At 37.7% G+C, this 17,435-nt stretch overlaps 1 protein-coding gene across 1 annotated transcript in view; it reads right to left on the bottom strand.

The window, feature by feature from the left end:
• Positions 1-17,435, bottom strand: part of MTRR (5-methyltetrahydrofolate-homocysteine methyltransferase reductase) — a 780,817-nt gene that overhangs the window by 179,608 nt on the left and 583,774 nt on the right. Inside the window, exon 13 of the mRNA XM_044064883.1 lies at positions 14,978-15,096. Coding sequence (XP_043920818.1) covers positions 14,978-15,096 — 119 coding nt within the window. The remainder of the gene's footprint in view (positions 1-14,977; positions 15,097-17,435) is intronic.

Raw genomic sequence — 17,435 nt, 5'->3', positions numbered from 1 at the left:
CATGAAAAACAGGATATGGCACAAGAACAGATGTTTTTTATACAAAGATCCAAATAAAATACAGGATGTTCATAGTCAGAAAAGCTGATCTCTGACAATGTGTTTTCTCAAAAATATATTTTTCTACATGGACATCAGGACACTGTTACAGGATATTCACACTGTCAGAAAAGCTGGTCTCTTACAAGACATTGTTAAACAAGGACGCTTAATATTGTTTCTACAGGACTAAAACTGTATATAAAGAGCTGTATAAATCCAGTTATGTTAGAGGTATGGTAGGGACACAAGTCCTAAGGTAAATGTTATATCTCTCACATCATCTGTACTATATGAGAAGTAAAGTTGGAACAGTACTTTTAAGCTACAATGTGTTTCCGTTTGGTTTATTATAAAAAGTTATTTGTTACTGCTCTCTAAAGTTGATGCTGCAAAGTATATTCTCTCATCAGTGTATATTCTGCAAGTTTCTGTATGCAACAGACTGTGAATGCAAATATAATCAGACTTTGAATTTTAGCAGAATCCAGCCAGCAAGACTGAGTGTCTTAAGAACACTGCAAATCCATCCCACAGCAAGAAGCAGCAAGCAGTAAGCAGAGAGAGCTCAAAATATTTTTTCAATAACAATAGAAGGATAATGTTTCATTGCTAGCAATAAATGTAAACCTAATTAGAAATGAAGTTAAAGGCTTGACAGTAACATAATGGTGTAAAATAAAACATGGATATTTTTACTAGATATAAGATGTATTAGAAAAAGAGACTAACGAAAAAAAAACGGAGCTGTATGTTTTGATTAGTAGGAAAACAGACATTCTCAGGCTATGATAAAAAGTAAGGAAGTACAAATAATGGACACAGTAATTCTACCAAAAGGACTGGTAGTACGAGATATAAGAAAAAGTGAAAGAGGAAAAGATTGTGTATTATTTATCCATATTAGAATAAGACAGAGGAAAAAAATGTTTGAAGGGAGAAAAATAAAAGTTTGTGATGGTGAATACATCAATGATAAGAGACTAGGATTTTAACTTAAGGAAAGAAAAAATAAAGATAACTACAGACATAAAAGTTATGAACAAAGTCATTAAATGTATTTATTTACTTTATTTATTTTACATTTGTTAACGGGTTAGTCTGGGTGCGCTTTTGGCTCATTTTCAGCAGAGACCCAGGGAGAAAAGCTCCTCTGGACTAGAAAACAATTTATTACATTTTAGTAACATAGTAGTAACAATCAGCTATAGGATCTTACAAGCAGAGACCTGGAGAGAAAAAAAAAGCTCCTCAGGCAATTTAATTATACAGAATATTAACAATTGGCAGACAAGTATGTGAGTTGTTATAAACAAGGTTTTAAACAATTAGTAGAAGAAAATTTGACTAGTTACAATATTATTTTAGCTACTTAGAGCAAAATGAGTTAATAGTTAGGCAGATGCGTATGTAAAGTGGGTAGGATCTAGTTGTATAGGAGTTTGGAAACAAGAAAGAAAAGTAAGAATGACTAGTAGGAGATGTAGGGGAGGTGAGACTAAGAATTAAGAGTGGCTGGAGACAGAGGAAGGGAAGAGGTAGAAGAGGCAGGGGAATAGTGTTAGAGATACATTAAGAGTGAGGTGGTGAAATAGGAGAAAGGATGGTGGTTTCAGGGTGGTTGGCTACAGTGGCAAGACCGTTTTGTTTTTAGGTATTTACATGTGGCTAATTTGAAACTTTTGCTATGCTGGAGTGATTTTATTTCCAAGGGGAGTTGGTTCCAGGATATAGCTGGGTTATAGTTATAGTGAAGGCAGCCTATTTTGGTTTTGGGTTTGTAGATGTCTAATAATTCTTAATTTGAGCTGCGTAGAGTCCTAGCAGGGGAATATTTGGATATGATAGTGGAGAGGCTGGGGCAGAAGAAGGGTAGATAGAGGATAGAGTGGATAATTTGTAGTAGGTATAGTTGGAGCAGCTGAGGGAATTCTAGCCAGTCTAGTTGCTGTATTGTTAAGCAGTGGTGTGACTTGTAGGTTTGGTTAGATGCAAATCTGGCAATCTTATTATAGGTAGTTTCAAGCTTGGAAATAAGTGTAGAATTTAGGTTTGTGAATATGTGGCAGATGTACAGGAGTGTTGGGAGTAATAAAGTCTGGGAGAGAGTTATTCAAGCAGTGTTAGTTAAGTACTTCTTGCTATGGAAAAGGTATCCAAGTTTCTGATGAGTTCTTTTCACCATGTTAGTAATATGGAGATCAAACTTAAACTAATCATCTATTGTAACACCTAGCAATTTAGTACTTAATTCAGCTGAGATGATAGTGTTGTTGCAGGATAAGATGGTAAATGTACTTTTGAGTGTGGTGATGTTTTTAGGGAGGAAGAGTAGGAGCTTAGTTTTTTTTTAATTAAGTATTAGTTTGTTATCACTAAGCCAAGTCTCAATGGTGTGGAAGGATGCCTGGGTAGTTGAGTGGAGGTCAGTTGGGTTGTCAGCAATGGTTATAACAGTTGAGTCATCAGCATATTGCACTACGGATGACTGGGGTCAAGAGGAGTACAGCAAGTTGGTGAAAATATTAAAGAGTAGTGGTCCAAGTACGGAACCTTGGGGGACTCCCATTTGTACAGTGAGAGGGGGAGGATAGTGCAGAGAGCCATTTAACTGATTGCTGGTGGGTTGAGGGATAGCTGGAGAACTAGGAGATAGTAGGGGGAGAGAAATGTAAGTTAGTGAGTTTATCTAGGAGGAGTGGGTGAGAGACAGTGTCAAAGGCTTTTGAAAGGTCAAGGAATAGGCATGAGACAAGTTTATTGTTATCACGAGCTAGGGAGACTATGTTGAATGATATGAGTGCAGTAGTTGTACTACGCTTGGGACAGAAACCATGCTGTGTGGGTGTGAGAAGGTTTTCCTGGTGAAGGTAATGCATTACCTGCTTGTGAATGCATTTCTCCAGGATTTTTGAGAGTGGGGAGAGTATGGCAATTGGTCTGAAGTTGGATATGTCTGAGAAGTTGCCCCCTTTGTTAATGGGTAGAGTAAAGAAATTCTTCCACACAGTGGGGACATAGGATTCAGAAATGGATCTGTTGATCAAGATGGATACAGGATAGGCAAGAGGTTCAGAGGCAATGATGGGGAGCAAGGTTTAAGTTTACAGAGTAATGACTTTACACAGTTAGTGGATACTGCTTTTAGACAGAAGGAATTAGGAGGGTTTGGAAGAGGTATAGAGTTTGTGGGGGTGCTAGTGTTGTTTCTGGGGGGGAGAGAATTTATTATGGAGGTTATTGAGTTTATAAAATGATTGTTAAATTTGTTGGCTATGTCTTCAGGTGTTGCATTGGGACATGGGTTAGGAGAGGAAGAGTTTCCTGGATGAAGAGTCTGTTTAATAGAGCTCCAAAATGTCTTTGAGTCTGATTTAAGAGTAGAGGGAGGACTGGCATAGAAGTTTGTTTTGTCATAACGGATGATTTTTTTTTCATTTCTGAGTTCTTTATAATTCTGAAGAAGAGAAGTGGTCCTAGTTTTAGTCCATATTTTCCAAATCCTATCCCGGTCTTTCATGAGGGCTCTGGTGAGCCAAGGAGCAGTATTAGATTTGATTCTAATTGGGCAAAGAGGAGCGAGGGAGTTAAGAATGGAATGTAGTGTTGAAGGAGTGGACAGCTTCATCTAAAGGAAGAGTGGTGAGGTAAGACCAGTTAATTTTGGACAGTGGGTGAATAAAGGAGTTAGAACAGAAATGAGAAAGTGAGCGGGTGATAATACATTTGTTAGGTTTGGTAAGGTGGGGAGTATGTCTGGTAACTGTTATAGGGCAGTGGTCACTGAGGGCATTTGGAAGGGTTTGGGAGTTATGATAGTTTTGAGGGTGGGAGACCAATATCCAGTCAAGAAGAGAGCTAGATAGGTGAGATTTATTAATGTAGGTTGGGGTTGTGATTAGCTGCTCAAACCCATGTAGGTTTATACAGGAAGTAGTGTTGGGAGCTTGTATTGTAATCCAATCAATATTAACATCTCCCAGTATAATTATTTCATTGTGGATGGTATGTGAGAGTTGAGACAGGATGTTTTCAAGTATGTTAACATTATCACCAGGGGAAATATAGATTGCTGCAACAGTTATGGTGTTGAAACTGTTAAGTTTGAAGTTGGTCAGTAGGAGTTCAGCTGGTGAGAAGGGGTGAAGTCTAGTGTGGGACTGATATCTTTTAGGTTGATGTAATCTAAGGATATAATAACCAGAAGGGATGACTTCACTGTGCAGATGGTGTGGTTTTAACCATGTTTCAGTTAGGGTAACTATGTCAACAGTATATTTATCTATCCAAGCATGGAGTTCTTGAACTTTATTTACCAGGCTCCTGACATTGATAGAACAGAATTGTACTTGTTTTTGTGGGTTGGAGGGGTTGGCAGGTTTAGATACATAGGAGTTATTGTTCAGGGTAGTGTCTGTAGGGCCTGGGTTAGGATGAATGTCACCAGATAGAAGTAGAGGTTTGTAATGGGGTTTTAATTTGAGAAGTAGACTTTGTTTTTTTGTTTTAAAGGGGAGGGGGGAGATATTTTTATTTTAAGAATGGGAGTGGTGGGGGGAAGGATTGAGGGACAAATTAGTAGATAGGGTTGTGGTGTAGTACTTGAGTTAAGAGTGGTGTTTGAGGGATGGAAATAGGGAGTAGGTAACTGTGAGTGATAGGAGGTGAGATGATAGAGTATAAGGAGTAGGGAAGGTAAGAGTATAGCTTGAGTTGTAAGAGACAGTCACTTTATGGGATGTAGAACAGAGGATGAGAGGAAGGGGTGGGAGTAAGGTATAGTAGTCTTTGACAGCGGATAGTAGGTAAGTGTAGGGACGAGCAAAGAAGGGAGGTAGTATGAGAACAGGAAGTAGAGGGGTGGGGGATTAGGGAGGAAGTGAGGGGGTGTGGTTGTATGGATAGGTATAAAAGTAATGATATGGGGGTGTCAGAGGAGAGTGAAGTGAGCGGAGCGAACGGAGTGGGGCTACACCTTCCAGATAGAACTTAGCTAAAAAAAAAAAACATCAGCTAGTCCAGGGATACTTACTAGAGATGCTATACCTGGAGGGCTTTCAGTTGCAATTAGAGCAAATATGGCATCCAGGGTTTTTAAAACCTTTGGTGTGTTGTACCTGAGAAATCACTTGGGGGGGTGGAGGAAGGGAGGGAAACCTTCAATTGGAATTTAAAGTAGCAGGGGAGAATCCAAGACACTCTGCTAAACCTAGCTAATTATCAAGGATGGCCAAGGAAATAAGATAAACATACAGGCACCCTTGTTCAAGGACTGGAAGGTTTCTCCAAGAAAAACTATGCGTAGGAATACACCACAGGTGGAAGTTGTATGCTGCTTACTAGTCTGCAATGGCAGATTTTATTCTCTTTTATATTTGTATTCCCCTTTGCTTATTGTTCGTTGCACACAATGTAGCTAAAGATAAAAGCAGCTGGAGAATTTACACCTCTGTTTGGTCTTTAGTGAAGAACAGGTATTGAGGAGGAGGGCCTGAGGGCTATGACTATTGAGAGGGTATAAATACCTTCACATATAACAAATTATCAACAGTGAAACCGTTATTGATATTGAAATATTGATTGAATATTACAGGAAATGAAACTGGATTTATCAAAGAGGTACATTTAAAACAGAAACAGATTATGTCTTTTACGTAAAAGTTATAAAACAAATAATGGGAGGTGTGAAGACTACAGCATTTTCTGATTATAAAGCAATATAGATTTTAGTGGTGGTGATAAAAATGCTATAAAAGAATGCAAAGGAATAAAAACGGTACTAGCAGACTTTAGGAAAAGAAAAACTGTGATATGAATATATCACCATGAGTGAATATTACAGAAATTGGATTTATTAGTGGTTTGTATATAAAAGAAAATATAAAAGGATATTTTTATGTGTTTAAAGAAACCAAACAAAAAAAAAAAAGAAAATATATGTAGAAATTCTGAATGATCTCGAAATTTAAAAATGAAGGAAAAAAGTGAATGATTTAGAAAGAAAATTGTATAAAAAATGAGAAAAAAAGATAATAAAAGTTTAGACATTTTTTTACAGGGAAAAATATGTTGTTTCTCCATGGTTAGGAGAAAAGGTTAAAGTAAGATAAGGAAAAAATAAAAGCAATATATGACAAAAAGGGGTTATTGTATATACCCATGAATAAATTATGAAGACAGTTAAGAATTTTGTTTATGAGTTGTACAAAACGAAGATGTGCAAGATAAAGTATGGAAAGTTACAAAAATAACAGAAGAGGTAAAAAAGAATTAGAAAAAGAAGTAAAGGTAAAAGAATTACAAGAAATAGTAATGGAACGAAAAGCAAAATCAATACATCAGATGGACTAAGATATAATTTTTATGATACAAGTAAAAATTGTTTTTTGCCATATACTAAATGAATGGTCAAAACCTGTGATTGGGGTGATAAAGTTTTGCTAGCAGACTGTCTTGACCAGGGATGTAAGATGCTATGTTTGTTACAGTGAGTTGCTGGGCAACCAGCCAGAGATCCACAGCCAGTCAGCATAGCGGCTATGAATGAATTCTCCCCTCTTTGCTTAAGTACCACATGACTGTGACATTGTCTGTCCATATCTGAAGTGGTGCTGGGGGCAGTTTGTCTTTGAATGCTTTTATATCCATGATGACTGCCTTGATTTAGGTTCCTTTAGGTTGATGTCTTGTTTTGCTTGCTGTCTGCCCCAAATCTCCTGGGCTCTAAAGTGCCCTACATGGGCCTCCCAAGCCCTGTCAGAACTGTCTGCTGTCAGGGTCTGTGCTGTCTCTGCCAAGAGGAAGTGCATCATGGGTTGTTGTGAACACTGTCCTCCTATTACAGAATATCCCTTATACACAGGAACAGAGGGATCAAGTTTTTCAGGGGTTGTTGATGTTGAGTGCATATGTTTTTTAGGAATCACTTTCGCATACACAGCTTTGCCAAGGGGATCATTATAATGCAAGAAGCCATGTAACACAAGGCCTTAAGAAATTCTCTTGCAGTCATCCATTCTAAGTCTGTAAGGTACTTAGAAAGAAAGGAGATACTGCCTTCTGCAAGGAAAGGCTTATGTTAGATTGAGTCTATGACTGCCCCCAGGAAGGTAGTTCTGGTGTTTGGGTGGAGTTGTAACTTCTGGAGGATAAAGATTAGAGCCACCTTGTGAAAGCAATCTGTGGTGATCTCCATAGCTGCCTGAAATTCTAGGGTGGATCTCAGTAACTCAGTCATCCAGGAGAAGATAGATATGGATCCCTTGTGTCTCACAAAAGGTAATGACTGTTGCCAGACATTTAATGAAAACTCTGGCATCAGTAGGTAAGCCATCAAACAGTTGCTCAACTTGGGTGCCCAAAGAGGAACTCCTTGTTGAGGGGGACAAGAAGGAGTTCAACTTTTACCTGGTCTGAGGGGGGCTGGGTCCTCAGCCAGACGTGTACGAGTGTCTGACCCTGTGGCAGCTGCCCTGCATGATGCATCTAAAGCATCATATTCATATTTCAGAGAGTGGCTGGATACCTGCAGAGTGGCATTACAGGGTCCTGGATGCCCCTCTGGAGGATCCTTTCCCAGATTTCCTCTCCTTGGTTTTAATTTTTTCCTGCAGTGACCCAAGGAATTTGAGCATGTGGAGTTGGCAGTTAAGAGTCCTAATGGCTAGAGTGGCTGAAGTGCAAGTTTTCCTATCAAACCTGTCTGGCAGTCTGCTCTCCTTACTGTTTGGTAAGGGGGCTCATGGATGCACAATGACAGACTCCCTTGGCAGATTCTGTAGACACTACTGCTGGGTCTGCCTCCAGATTGTTACAGAGGTGCTTATGGGACTCCAGCTCTCTATAGAAGCATGCAGCCTTCTTAGGAGCAGGAGGAATGGAGTCAGGGTGTAAAGATAGGTCTTCAAACCCATCATTCCAGACTACATGTACTGGAGGGATTGCTAAAGGTCTTTGGGTAAAAACGTTCAGGAGCTTTCTGTAATGATTTTGAACCTTATGGAATTCCCTATACTCCAAATCGAAGGCTTCCTTCATCATATGAAGATGATCTCCAAAGATAAATCCTCAGGAGGTGAAGCTGAGGAAAGGGTATCATCTAAAGCACAGTCTTAAAAATTTTGATGGTGAAGGTGTTTCATATAGTCTAATTCCTCCTCATCCTCTGATTTTGAGGAATAAGAATCTCCCTGGGGAAGTGTCCCTTATTCTTTTCTAAGGGAACATTCCTAGCACAAGATATCTTTGTAGGGTAGGTTGCCTGGTCTTCATGAAGTCCATGAATTCCTGGACCAGTCTGACCAAGTCCTGTGAACACAGCTGGGATGATGAAGCAATGGGCTGACTCAGTGAAGGCTGGGGCAAACCTGAGTTTTACAGCCCAGGTCTTAGGAAAGGTAAAGGCCTTGGGTCACACGTGGCTGGCTGTGACCTCTATCTGGTTTTTAGGGACACCCTCCCTAACAGTAACCAAAAGGATACAGTCCTCACTCTCCATCACGAGTACCCAGGTGTTGGAAGCCTTGGTCTGGTCAGGGGCTTTGGACCCAACTGATGTTAATCTTGTGCTGGACTGTGAGGTGTGGTTCAAAGTCATGGTGGCCTTCACACACCTCACCTGCATTGGTGACATCTAATTTTGTCAAGGGCCTGGATAAAGAAACGGCCTTAGTGTCCCCAACATCCTTCTCCCTCAGATGCTTACCTTTACACTTTTTGGGGATGATGGCCTGGGAAGAGGTGGATGCTGAAACATGCAAAAGACCTGCCATACTAGAATTCATACATTGCTGAAGGGACTCGGCCTTGCATTTAATAGGTTTTGAATGAACCCTTGCCCAGAATGGACAGCTAGAAATATCATGCTGTAGACCAAAGCAAATATAAAATAAAAAAGACAGTGTGAATGGAACTCTTTGTGGGGAATGTGGGGAATCTGCTTCCCACAGAAAATGCAATTAACTTTCGTGTACATGAGCAAGTATCATTCACAAGCAAAACAAGCAAAATATCCCCAGTGGTGTACTTATATCTGAGGCTTCTTAATTCTCTGGTAATTCAAGCTGACTGATTGACTGACGATGCTAAGAATAACATTGTGGAGCTTCAGACTACATGGCAATAAAGAACTGAAGATGGAGCCAGCTGATACCCTTTATATACCTCTATGTTCAGACAATGATCTGCAGCAGACATCTGCTGGCTGAACAATGGTGAAAGACTGGTATTCAGCCCAACTTTGGGCTTCTGCATGGCAGAAAGTTCTTAAAGAATTAGTATCGCAACACTGAGTACGATGAACATTACAGATCAAACCACAAACGGTTCACCACTGCAGCCAGAACGATATAACAGGAACGCAATTTATTTAATAACAGAGAAAGCGTTTTCGCTTCCAGAAAACCAAGCGCCTGCTCCTTTTTCACGTTGCCCTTTTTACAACATTGTCGTGATGTGATGACGCTAAATGAGCCACCCACCCTATTTAATTTGTTTTAAATGGTCACTTTGGCTTTTCAATTGCTGCCTGAAGCGCGAGGTTTTCTTTTCTAAAGTTATTAAATATTTCCCTGCTCCCAGTATATTTATCTGGTTTCAGAATTATATTGCTTTTTTTACTGTTCAACATTACAGATCAAACAATATTTATGACAATTTTGCAAAAAACAATGCAAAAGGTGCTGAGCGAGGTAATAGATGCTGCTGCTTTTTGATGTTAAAGCAATAGTAAAGAAAAATGTTAAAAATGGTTAAACAAGTTATAAATGTAATAGTTGAAGGAAATGAAGAAGAAAGAATAGCAACGTGATGTTGCAAATGCTTTTGACAGGATTAGTCACGAGGCAATGTGAAAAATATTTTAAATCATGGTGTAGGTGAAAGAACACTGAAAGTTATAAACACATGTTGTAAGAATTCTGTGGTAAGGGTAATGGTAAATGGGTGGCTTGGAAAAAAAGTAAAAAAAGGGGGAGTAAAGTAAGTTTGAACCTTAAAAATGACCCTGCTTGTTTTGGTAATGAATGCTATAAAACAAAGATGTGAATATGGATTAAAAATGCAGCATGGGTGTTGGATAGTGGAAATAAAGTTTCAATATGCAGGCTAATAATAGGGGCGGCACAGTGGTGAAGCAGTTAACATTGTTACCTTACAGCAAGAGGTTCTCTGGTTCGATTCTCGGCTGGGGTGCCTTCTGCAGAGTCTGCATGGGTTTCCTCCGGGTACTCCGGTTTCCTCCCACATTACAAAGAAATGCATCTGGAGCATTTCTCCCTAGGCTTCCGCTGAAAATAGGCTCTGTACTAGTCTGACTTTCCCAGTCAACAAATGTTAAATAAATAAATGCTGATGACCTGGTTGTAGCTGCAAAAATAATTACATGGATGAACAAACGAATAGTAAGAACTGAGACACTATTAAACTAGGACTGCAATAAAACAAATCTAAAAGGAAAGGATTTGGCAAAGTAAGAAAAAAATGGAATACATTATAACAGAAAATAATTAAATATACTGTAATCGATGGTTGAGTATGAAAGAGTAATAGAACAATGGAAAAAAAATTGAAAGATGTAAGGAAACTGACACCATGGTTTAAAAGTTTTACTCTTCCTTGAAACATATATGTGTGTGTGTGTGTGTGTGTGTGTGTGTGTGTGTGTGTGTGTGTGTGTGTGTGTGTGTGTAAATATCTATTATTAGGAAATTTAGCATACTTGGCTAGAGTTTGTGTTTCTGAGTAATACTGAAAAAGAAATAATGGATTTTTTTTCAATTTGATTTGGGGCAAAAGATTAAATCCTGGGAGAAGGGGTACAATTTATAACAGAAAAGGAGGAGAAGGGTTACATTTGAAAAATCCATTATATACCTTTGTTTATGCATCTGTTCTAGACCATTAAAAAAGTACATACTACAGAGAAATACGTTGGAAAATGGTAAATGTGAGCAACAGAGGAACCGTAAACAACAGTGTGTGAACCTGCAGGCAACAAAACCACAATAAACAGAAACAGGGCTCATGTAGTATTGAAAAATAGTATAACCACAGGATCGAGTTGTCTAGTAACTGAAAAGACTAAAAACAATCACAGAACCTTGTGAAGGTTAAATAAAAGTCCAAGTACATTAAAATTCCAGTACTTAATAGCATCCAGATAACCAAACAGTTAAGTGCTTTCGTCCCTGTATAGCGGGACTTCTTCAGAACTCTTACAATCAATCATTTATATAGAGAAAACAAACAGATAAACCATCTTACAAAGAAAAATACATTAGCTATAATTTCATCATTAAAATTAAAATTGTTTATTTTTTATTATTATAAACTGATATAATGTAATATTTATAGCTGAGACACTCTGAGTGTAAGGACAGGAGTGACTGAAACTTGTTCATTCAAGCCTGGCTCTGTTGATGCATTTAGTCTTAATTGTCAGGTAAACTCCCTGATTTCAATTTTTTTCTCAGGGGCCACCACGACTATTGTGTGGGACAACTTCCAAGATCCCAAAAGAAAATTTGGAAACATTTATACAGTTGTGTGTGTTTAAACAAAGAGTTGTTAGAATTACCTTTGGAAATAGCATAAGTTTGTTCATAAATCTTTTTACGTAGTTGCCTCTCAGTTTTGCAAACATATAAACTTGGGCAACCCGAACATAAAGCAGTGTATACCACTTCCTTAGAGGCACAATTCCATTCTGCCAAGGAGATTTTCAAGGCTGGTACCCCCAATACAATCTCTTTCTGTTATAAAACAGACACACTGGTTACAGGCATCGCATCTCCTCGTACCCGTAAAGGTCCTGTTGGATACTGTTGGCATTCATCTGTTCAAAAAGTTTTGTTTTGTACACAAAACTAGGGGTAGTACTCAAGATCAAGATCAGTACAGAGGAAGAAAGAATGAAAAAAAGATAGAAATGAAACAACAAATGAATAAAACAAAGTTAATGAAAATGGAGATTGGAAATGTGATATTAAAAGAAACGGTACAACAACAGAATGGAGGATTGCTAATTAATATATCCATGGAGATAATTAATGTAAGATAGTAAAAAAAACTCTATACGAGATAAAAAATATATATTTTTATGAGGCATGTGATTTTTTTGTAGAGGTTACTGCTGAATAAGTTGCCTGTAAAAAGCAATATGAAATATAAAATGGAAGAGCGAGAAAATGTAAAGAATGTAATGCAGAAGAAACTACAGAACACTTTTCCCGTACTCAAATTTATTTGAAAAAAAAAATAAATATCGAGATGGTCCTATATGGAAAGGATGGAAAAGGAAAGCAAATGTCAAATTTTAAAATGGGATACAATTATATTTACTGCTGTGTGAATGCTATGTAAAAGGTGATGTGGAAGCTTACTATACAACAAAAATATGGAATATGAAGATGTGTTGAAGGAAATAAAACGGTGGTTGTAGAGAAAGGGATAGACTGGATGAATGTATGTTTGTTTTTTGTTTTAAGATTATTTTCTGTTTTTTTCTTTGATATTTCAAAATTATATTATGTTAAATGAAGACAGAAGAATGTGAAGGTGGGGTAATAAAGAATGTAAATAGTGTACATGATACAAAATTTTGTGAGTAGTGTAAAAATGTGATTATTTTGATATAATGTAAATATAAATAATGTGGAAGATGTAAATAAAGCAACCCCTACTATTCTGAAAAAGTGTAGTGCAAGTTAAAAAAGGAACAAGGCAACATGACAAATGATGCTTCATTTTGATTCTGATATCACTCCGCAGAAAGTGTCCACTGGTATATGACCTCTATCTAATAAAGATGCAGAGATAGATCAGTCTGATTATTTTTCAAATTGTAAACAAAAACACAGAACTACATACAACAAAAAATTCAAACTGCTCAGCAGCAACACTTTATTTTACCAGTCTGATACCTCGGCCATTGGCCTTCATAGGATTTAATACAAAATTCACATGCACTTCTTTTATACAGGTAAGAACCCAATCAACCTCATTTAACAAGCAATAAATCAAGTAAACATCATTCAATCTGAATAAATATACATAAACAATAAACAAACTTTGGAGGATGTTATTAGAGGTTCTGGCATATAGTGAGTAATGATGAAAATATAGGAGAGTTGTTTCCACAATATATCACATTTTCTTATAAAAGGAGCAACAATTTAAAAGAGCTTTCAAGTTTTACATATAGACCACAGAATGTATTGAGTGGACGTAGGGGGATGTTCTCATGTGGGTTTTGTAAGGTGTTTCCTAACAAAGAATCTTACAGGTACAACAGTTAATAGGAAAAATATGTTGCTAATGCTGTTTTTAATTGTGAGTCAAGGGATGTTTTATATTTTATAGGGTGCAATTGTTTGGTCCCTGCCTGGTATATGGGTCGAACAAAATGCAAAGTTAAGGTCCATATATTGAAGCACTTAGGGATACAAGGAATCAAAATTTGAAAAGTCCGGTAGCAGAACATTTTATTAAAATGCATGGGAGTTCAGATGCAGGCTTCTTTTTTGTCTATTAGCACAACCCTATCTTCCTAGGGGAGGTTATTATCTTAATAAATTAATCGGGATGAAAATAAAGTTGATATTAAATTATAAAACACTGTCCCCTAGAGGGTTGAATCAACAAGTGAATGTCTGTTTTTAGGTAGAATATTTAGTTATTTATATCATAAAATGTTGATATGATTATTGCTAATGTACATTTATTCAGACTGAATGATGTTTAATTGGTTTACTGCTTGTTAAATGAGGTTAACTGATTTTGTACCTGTATAAAAGAAGTGCAAGTAGATTTTGTATTAAATCCTGCAAAGGCGAATGGCCGACGTACCAGATTGGTAAAATAAAGTGTTGGAGCTGAGAAGTTTAATTTTTTGTTTTCTGTACTTATTTTTCATATTACAGGAAATATGTTTTTCACCTTTCTGTCAATATCTCTTCAACCAAGCAAGCATGGCACAATGCAAGTTGATGTCTCACTTTGAAGCTAACATCCAGTCAAATAAATCAAGACATAACAGGTGTCACAAGGTCCATTCACTATGATATTGTGTTAACAAATACCAAAATACACATACAATCTGTGCTGATTACCAAATATTGTGAATTGCTATGTCAACACTAACACTGCTGTGAATATCTGTGCGTGCTGAGCAACATGTGCATTTACACTTTTTTGTGTAGATTTTACATTTCAGGATTATAATCATTTAAGTATGGTTTCAGAATGGATTCCCTAACAACTACCTAAGAATGCACCATTATTTATGTGGTGAAATTAACAGCCAGCAGTTCCAAGCTTCTCTGGAGTGAATAAGTTAAAATAAGCCACATGTAATACCTGTTAACCTGCTTTTCAATCAACCTCTATGTAGTCAGGCACATTACTACTTCTGAAAACCCTTCCCTGAGTCTTGCAACAGACTGCATTACTCAACAGGAGTGGAGTTTTATTTTTTCTCAAACTAATTACTCTTTCACAATCTGCAAATAATCTTAGAAACTAAGTACTATAATATATCCACAGTGCCAATATGGCAACTGCAGCTCCAACAGACACTTCCTACAATGTCAGCCATAAAGAAGGATGCCAGACTAGCACATCTGTGTTACCCTTTTTAGAAATTCAAACTGACTATTTCAGTGTGCGTGTGTTTATATATATATATATATATATATATATATATATATATAAAGTTACATCATCCAGCAGTTCTTAAAACAAAGAGGATCAGAACAAACACTTCCCTCTTTATGGTGTTGCAGCTATTTTGTTCAAATGACCTTCTACTTTGTGTATTAAAAACGTACCATCTCTAGTAAGCATGTACTTCATGTAGCCTTGTATGTCTTTTTGCAAACTGATCTCTGCTTTGGAAAGTGGTAGATAAAACATGCTGCAATTACAATGATCCATTGCATACCTGTGCTGAAGGAAGCCAATGAAAGGAGCAACACCTGTACCAGGTCCCACCATTACAATTGGAACAGAATGATCCTCTGGTAAACGAAATGCATGGGACTCACGAACAAAGATGGACATCTAAAATGAAAACAGAAGAGCTTATATTTATGCTACAGATGTACTGTTGTAGGGTACTCTATAAAAATATATGGTAGATAAAAGCACGTACCATAAGATTAAAAGACTTCACCTGGTTTCACTTATAATCTAGTGCCTTTTCCAAAAACAAAATGTAAGTACATTATTAAAGCAAAGAGAAGGGGAAATTTGAGGTTTGGCATAGTTAAGGCCATAGCTCAAGTACTACACACAAACTTTTATATAAATTTCACTGGCCCGATGGCACAGAGGAAAGTAGTCCATCTGTGCCACTGGCAATCAGAGCTCAGGAATGGACTTGGACTGGCTGGGGGATAAGATAAGATGGCAAGTTGTTACCTCTTTTATCTTAATTTTGATGATGGTCCAAATTGCTTTGCAAAAACTTAAATATTTCAAAATTAAGATTTTAATCCTAAACAGACCAATGGGGTTTACTACAGTATAGTCATCAAGAAGAGATAACACTGATATGTTTAATTTATAACTTGAACATTTAGAAAATACATGCACTGCTTCCAAGATCTTATGAATGCCATTTTTAGGAGACTTAAAATAAATATTAATGTCATCATCCAAAGCTGTGTAGGGGGTAAGAGTTAGTGCCTTTAATAAAATGAATATAAGATTTGCATTTCAAAAAACATTAGTAATAGCTTAATATACATTTAAATGGCAAGGAGAATGGGATAACTCCGACAAGGAGAATGGGATAACTCCGACATGCACCACTCTTAGCTGATACAGTGTGACAGTAATCATTACCAATGATGAGTGTGATTTAAGTACAAGTTTTGAACAACACTGATCAAATATTCTAGCAGATATACTCTTGGCATAATTCCGGCAAAGCTGACCCAATCAAAACTTTTTAGCAAAATCAATAGGTTCATGATACTTATCTTTAAAAACAAGATCATCAGACATCATAATTTATTTAGAGATTTGCCCAAATAGAATAAATCAGTTTGGTACCATAAGATAAGAAAGAATAGTTAAGTAAAATCATACCATAACCATAGATGTCCTTCTCTTCTATGTTGCAGTATTCTTTACACCTGGGTTGTACTCTGCCCAATGACCCGACATCCGGCATGTATGCAATAATGGACACCAGAGATGGATCAGTAGAGGGGCACTTATAGAAAAACTTGCAGTCATCTGGTACTTTATAAAATCCATCAGGCCTCTTAGGAGCAGGGGCCTAGAAGTCAGGAGTTTTGGAAGAAGAAGCAAAAGTGTCCAGAAAGGCTGGAAGAACTGCAGGAACAGCAGAGGGAGTAGGGACCTCCATTTGTAGCAGAGCATAACAACACTTTTCCTCCTAAGAAATCTAGGAGGAATCCCATTTGAAGAACTCCCTCATCTTATTAACTGTTTTGCCAAAAGAAAGTTCTTCAACTGGAGAATCTCCCCCATTAGACTCCTCTGCAAAAGATGCATATTCCAGAGGAGAAATAATCTGAGTGGACTATGCAAGTGAATCTTCATCAGAAGAGGAATTCTCAGAATCAGAGGGAAGAACTTGAGGTACAGCAGCCTGCACAGGAGAAGTACTAAAAGCGGGAAAAGGGGAGACAGGAATCAGCAGCAGAAGGCTTCAAAGCCATCAAGGTCCTAATGAGACCCTGGGAGAAGGCGTCCCAATCGGACTGAGGAGTAGAAGGGACATTTGGATGTTTGGTCTTTTGTTTTTTCTTAATGTGTCTTTCAGTACGAAGATACAAAGAAGAGGATCCAATGTAGGCCTAACATCCGACATAGATACAGAAGGATCTCTAGATGGAATTGCAGAAACTTCACAACAGTCCTCCAGCAGCACAAGTGGCGGTTCCCCCCTGTCAACCAAAATGGGTGTCTGCATAGTCTCAGACATGCTAGGATCCAAAGAAATGGACCGACCTCCAAATGGACCACCGGAACTTCACCGACCTCAACGGGGACATCAGAGGTAGTAGGCGCAGCCAAAGAGGTTTCAGGTTTCTGCTTACTCACCTTTCTCTTCAAACTCGGCTCAGCTGAAGGACCCACAGCACCTTTTATCTAGTGAGACATTTTAGTCACTGATTCTCAAGATAGGCATGGAGGGCTGACAAATAGAACAGGAATAGTAATCATGGCTATGCCATAAACAAAAAAAGACAGAGTTTGTTGTGGCTATCTTTATGTGGAATCTGCCTTTCTCACCTACACTTTCCCTTTCTGGATGACATGAACAAAAGCAAAAGACAGCAGCAATAAAAAGAATCCCCAATGTGGTACTTAATCTGAAGTTGGCAGCAACACACGAAATCTGACTGCAGACTGTACATAAGTGT

Source organism: Protopterus annectens, chromosome 3.part0 (assembly GCF_019279795.1).
Source record: "Protopterus annectens isolate FY-2018-M chromosome 3.part0, PAN1.0, whole genome shotgun sequence".
NCBI lineage: Eukaryota > Metazoa > Chordata > Ceratodontiformes > Protopteridae > Protopterus > Protopterus annectens.
This window is presented reverse-complemented; position numbering and strand designations above follow the sequence as displayed.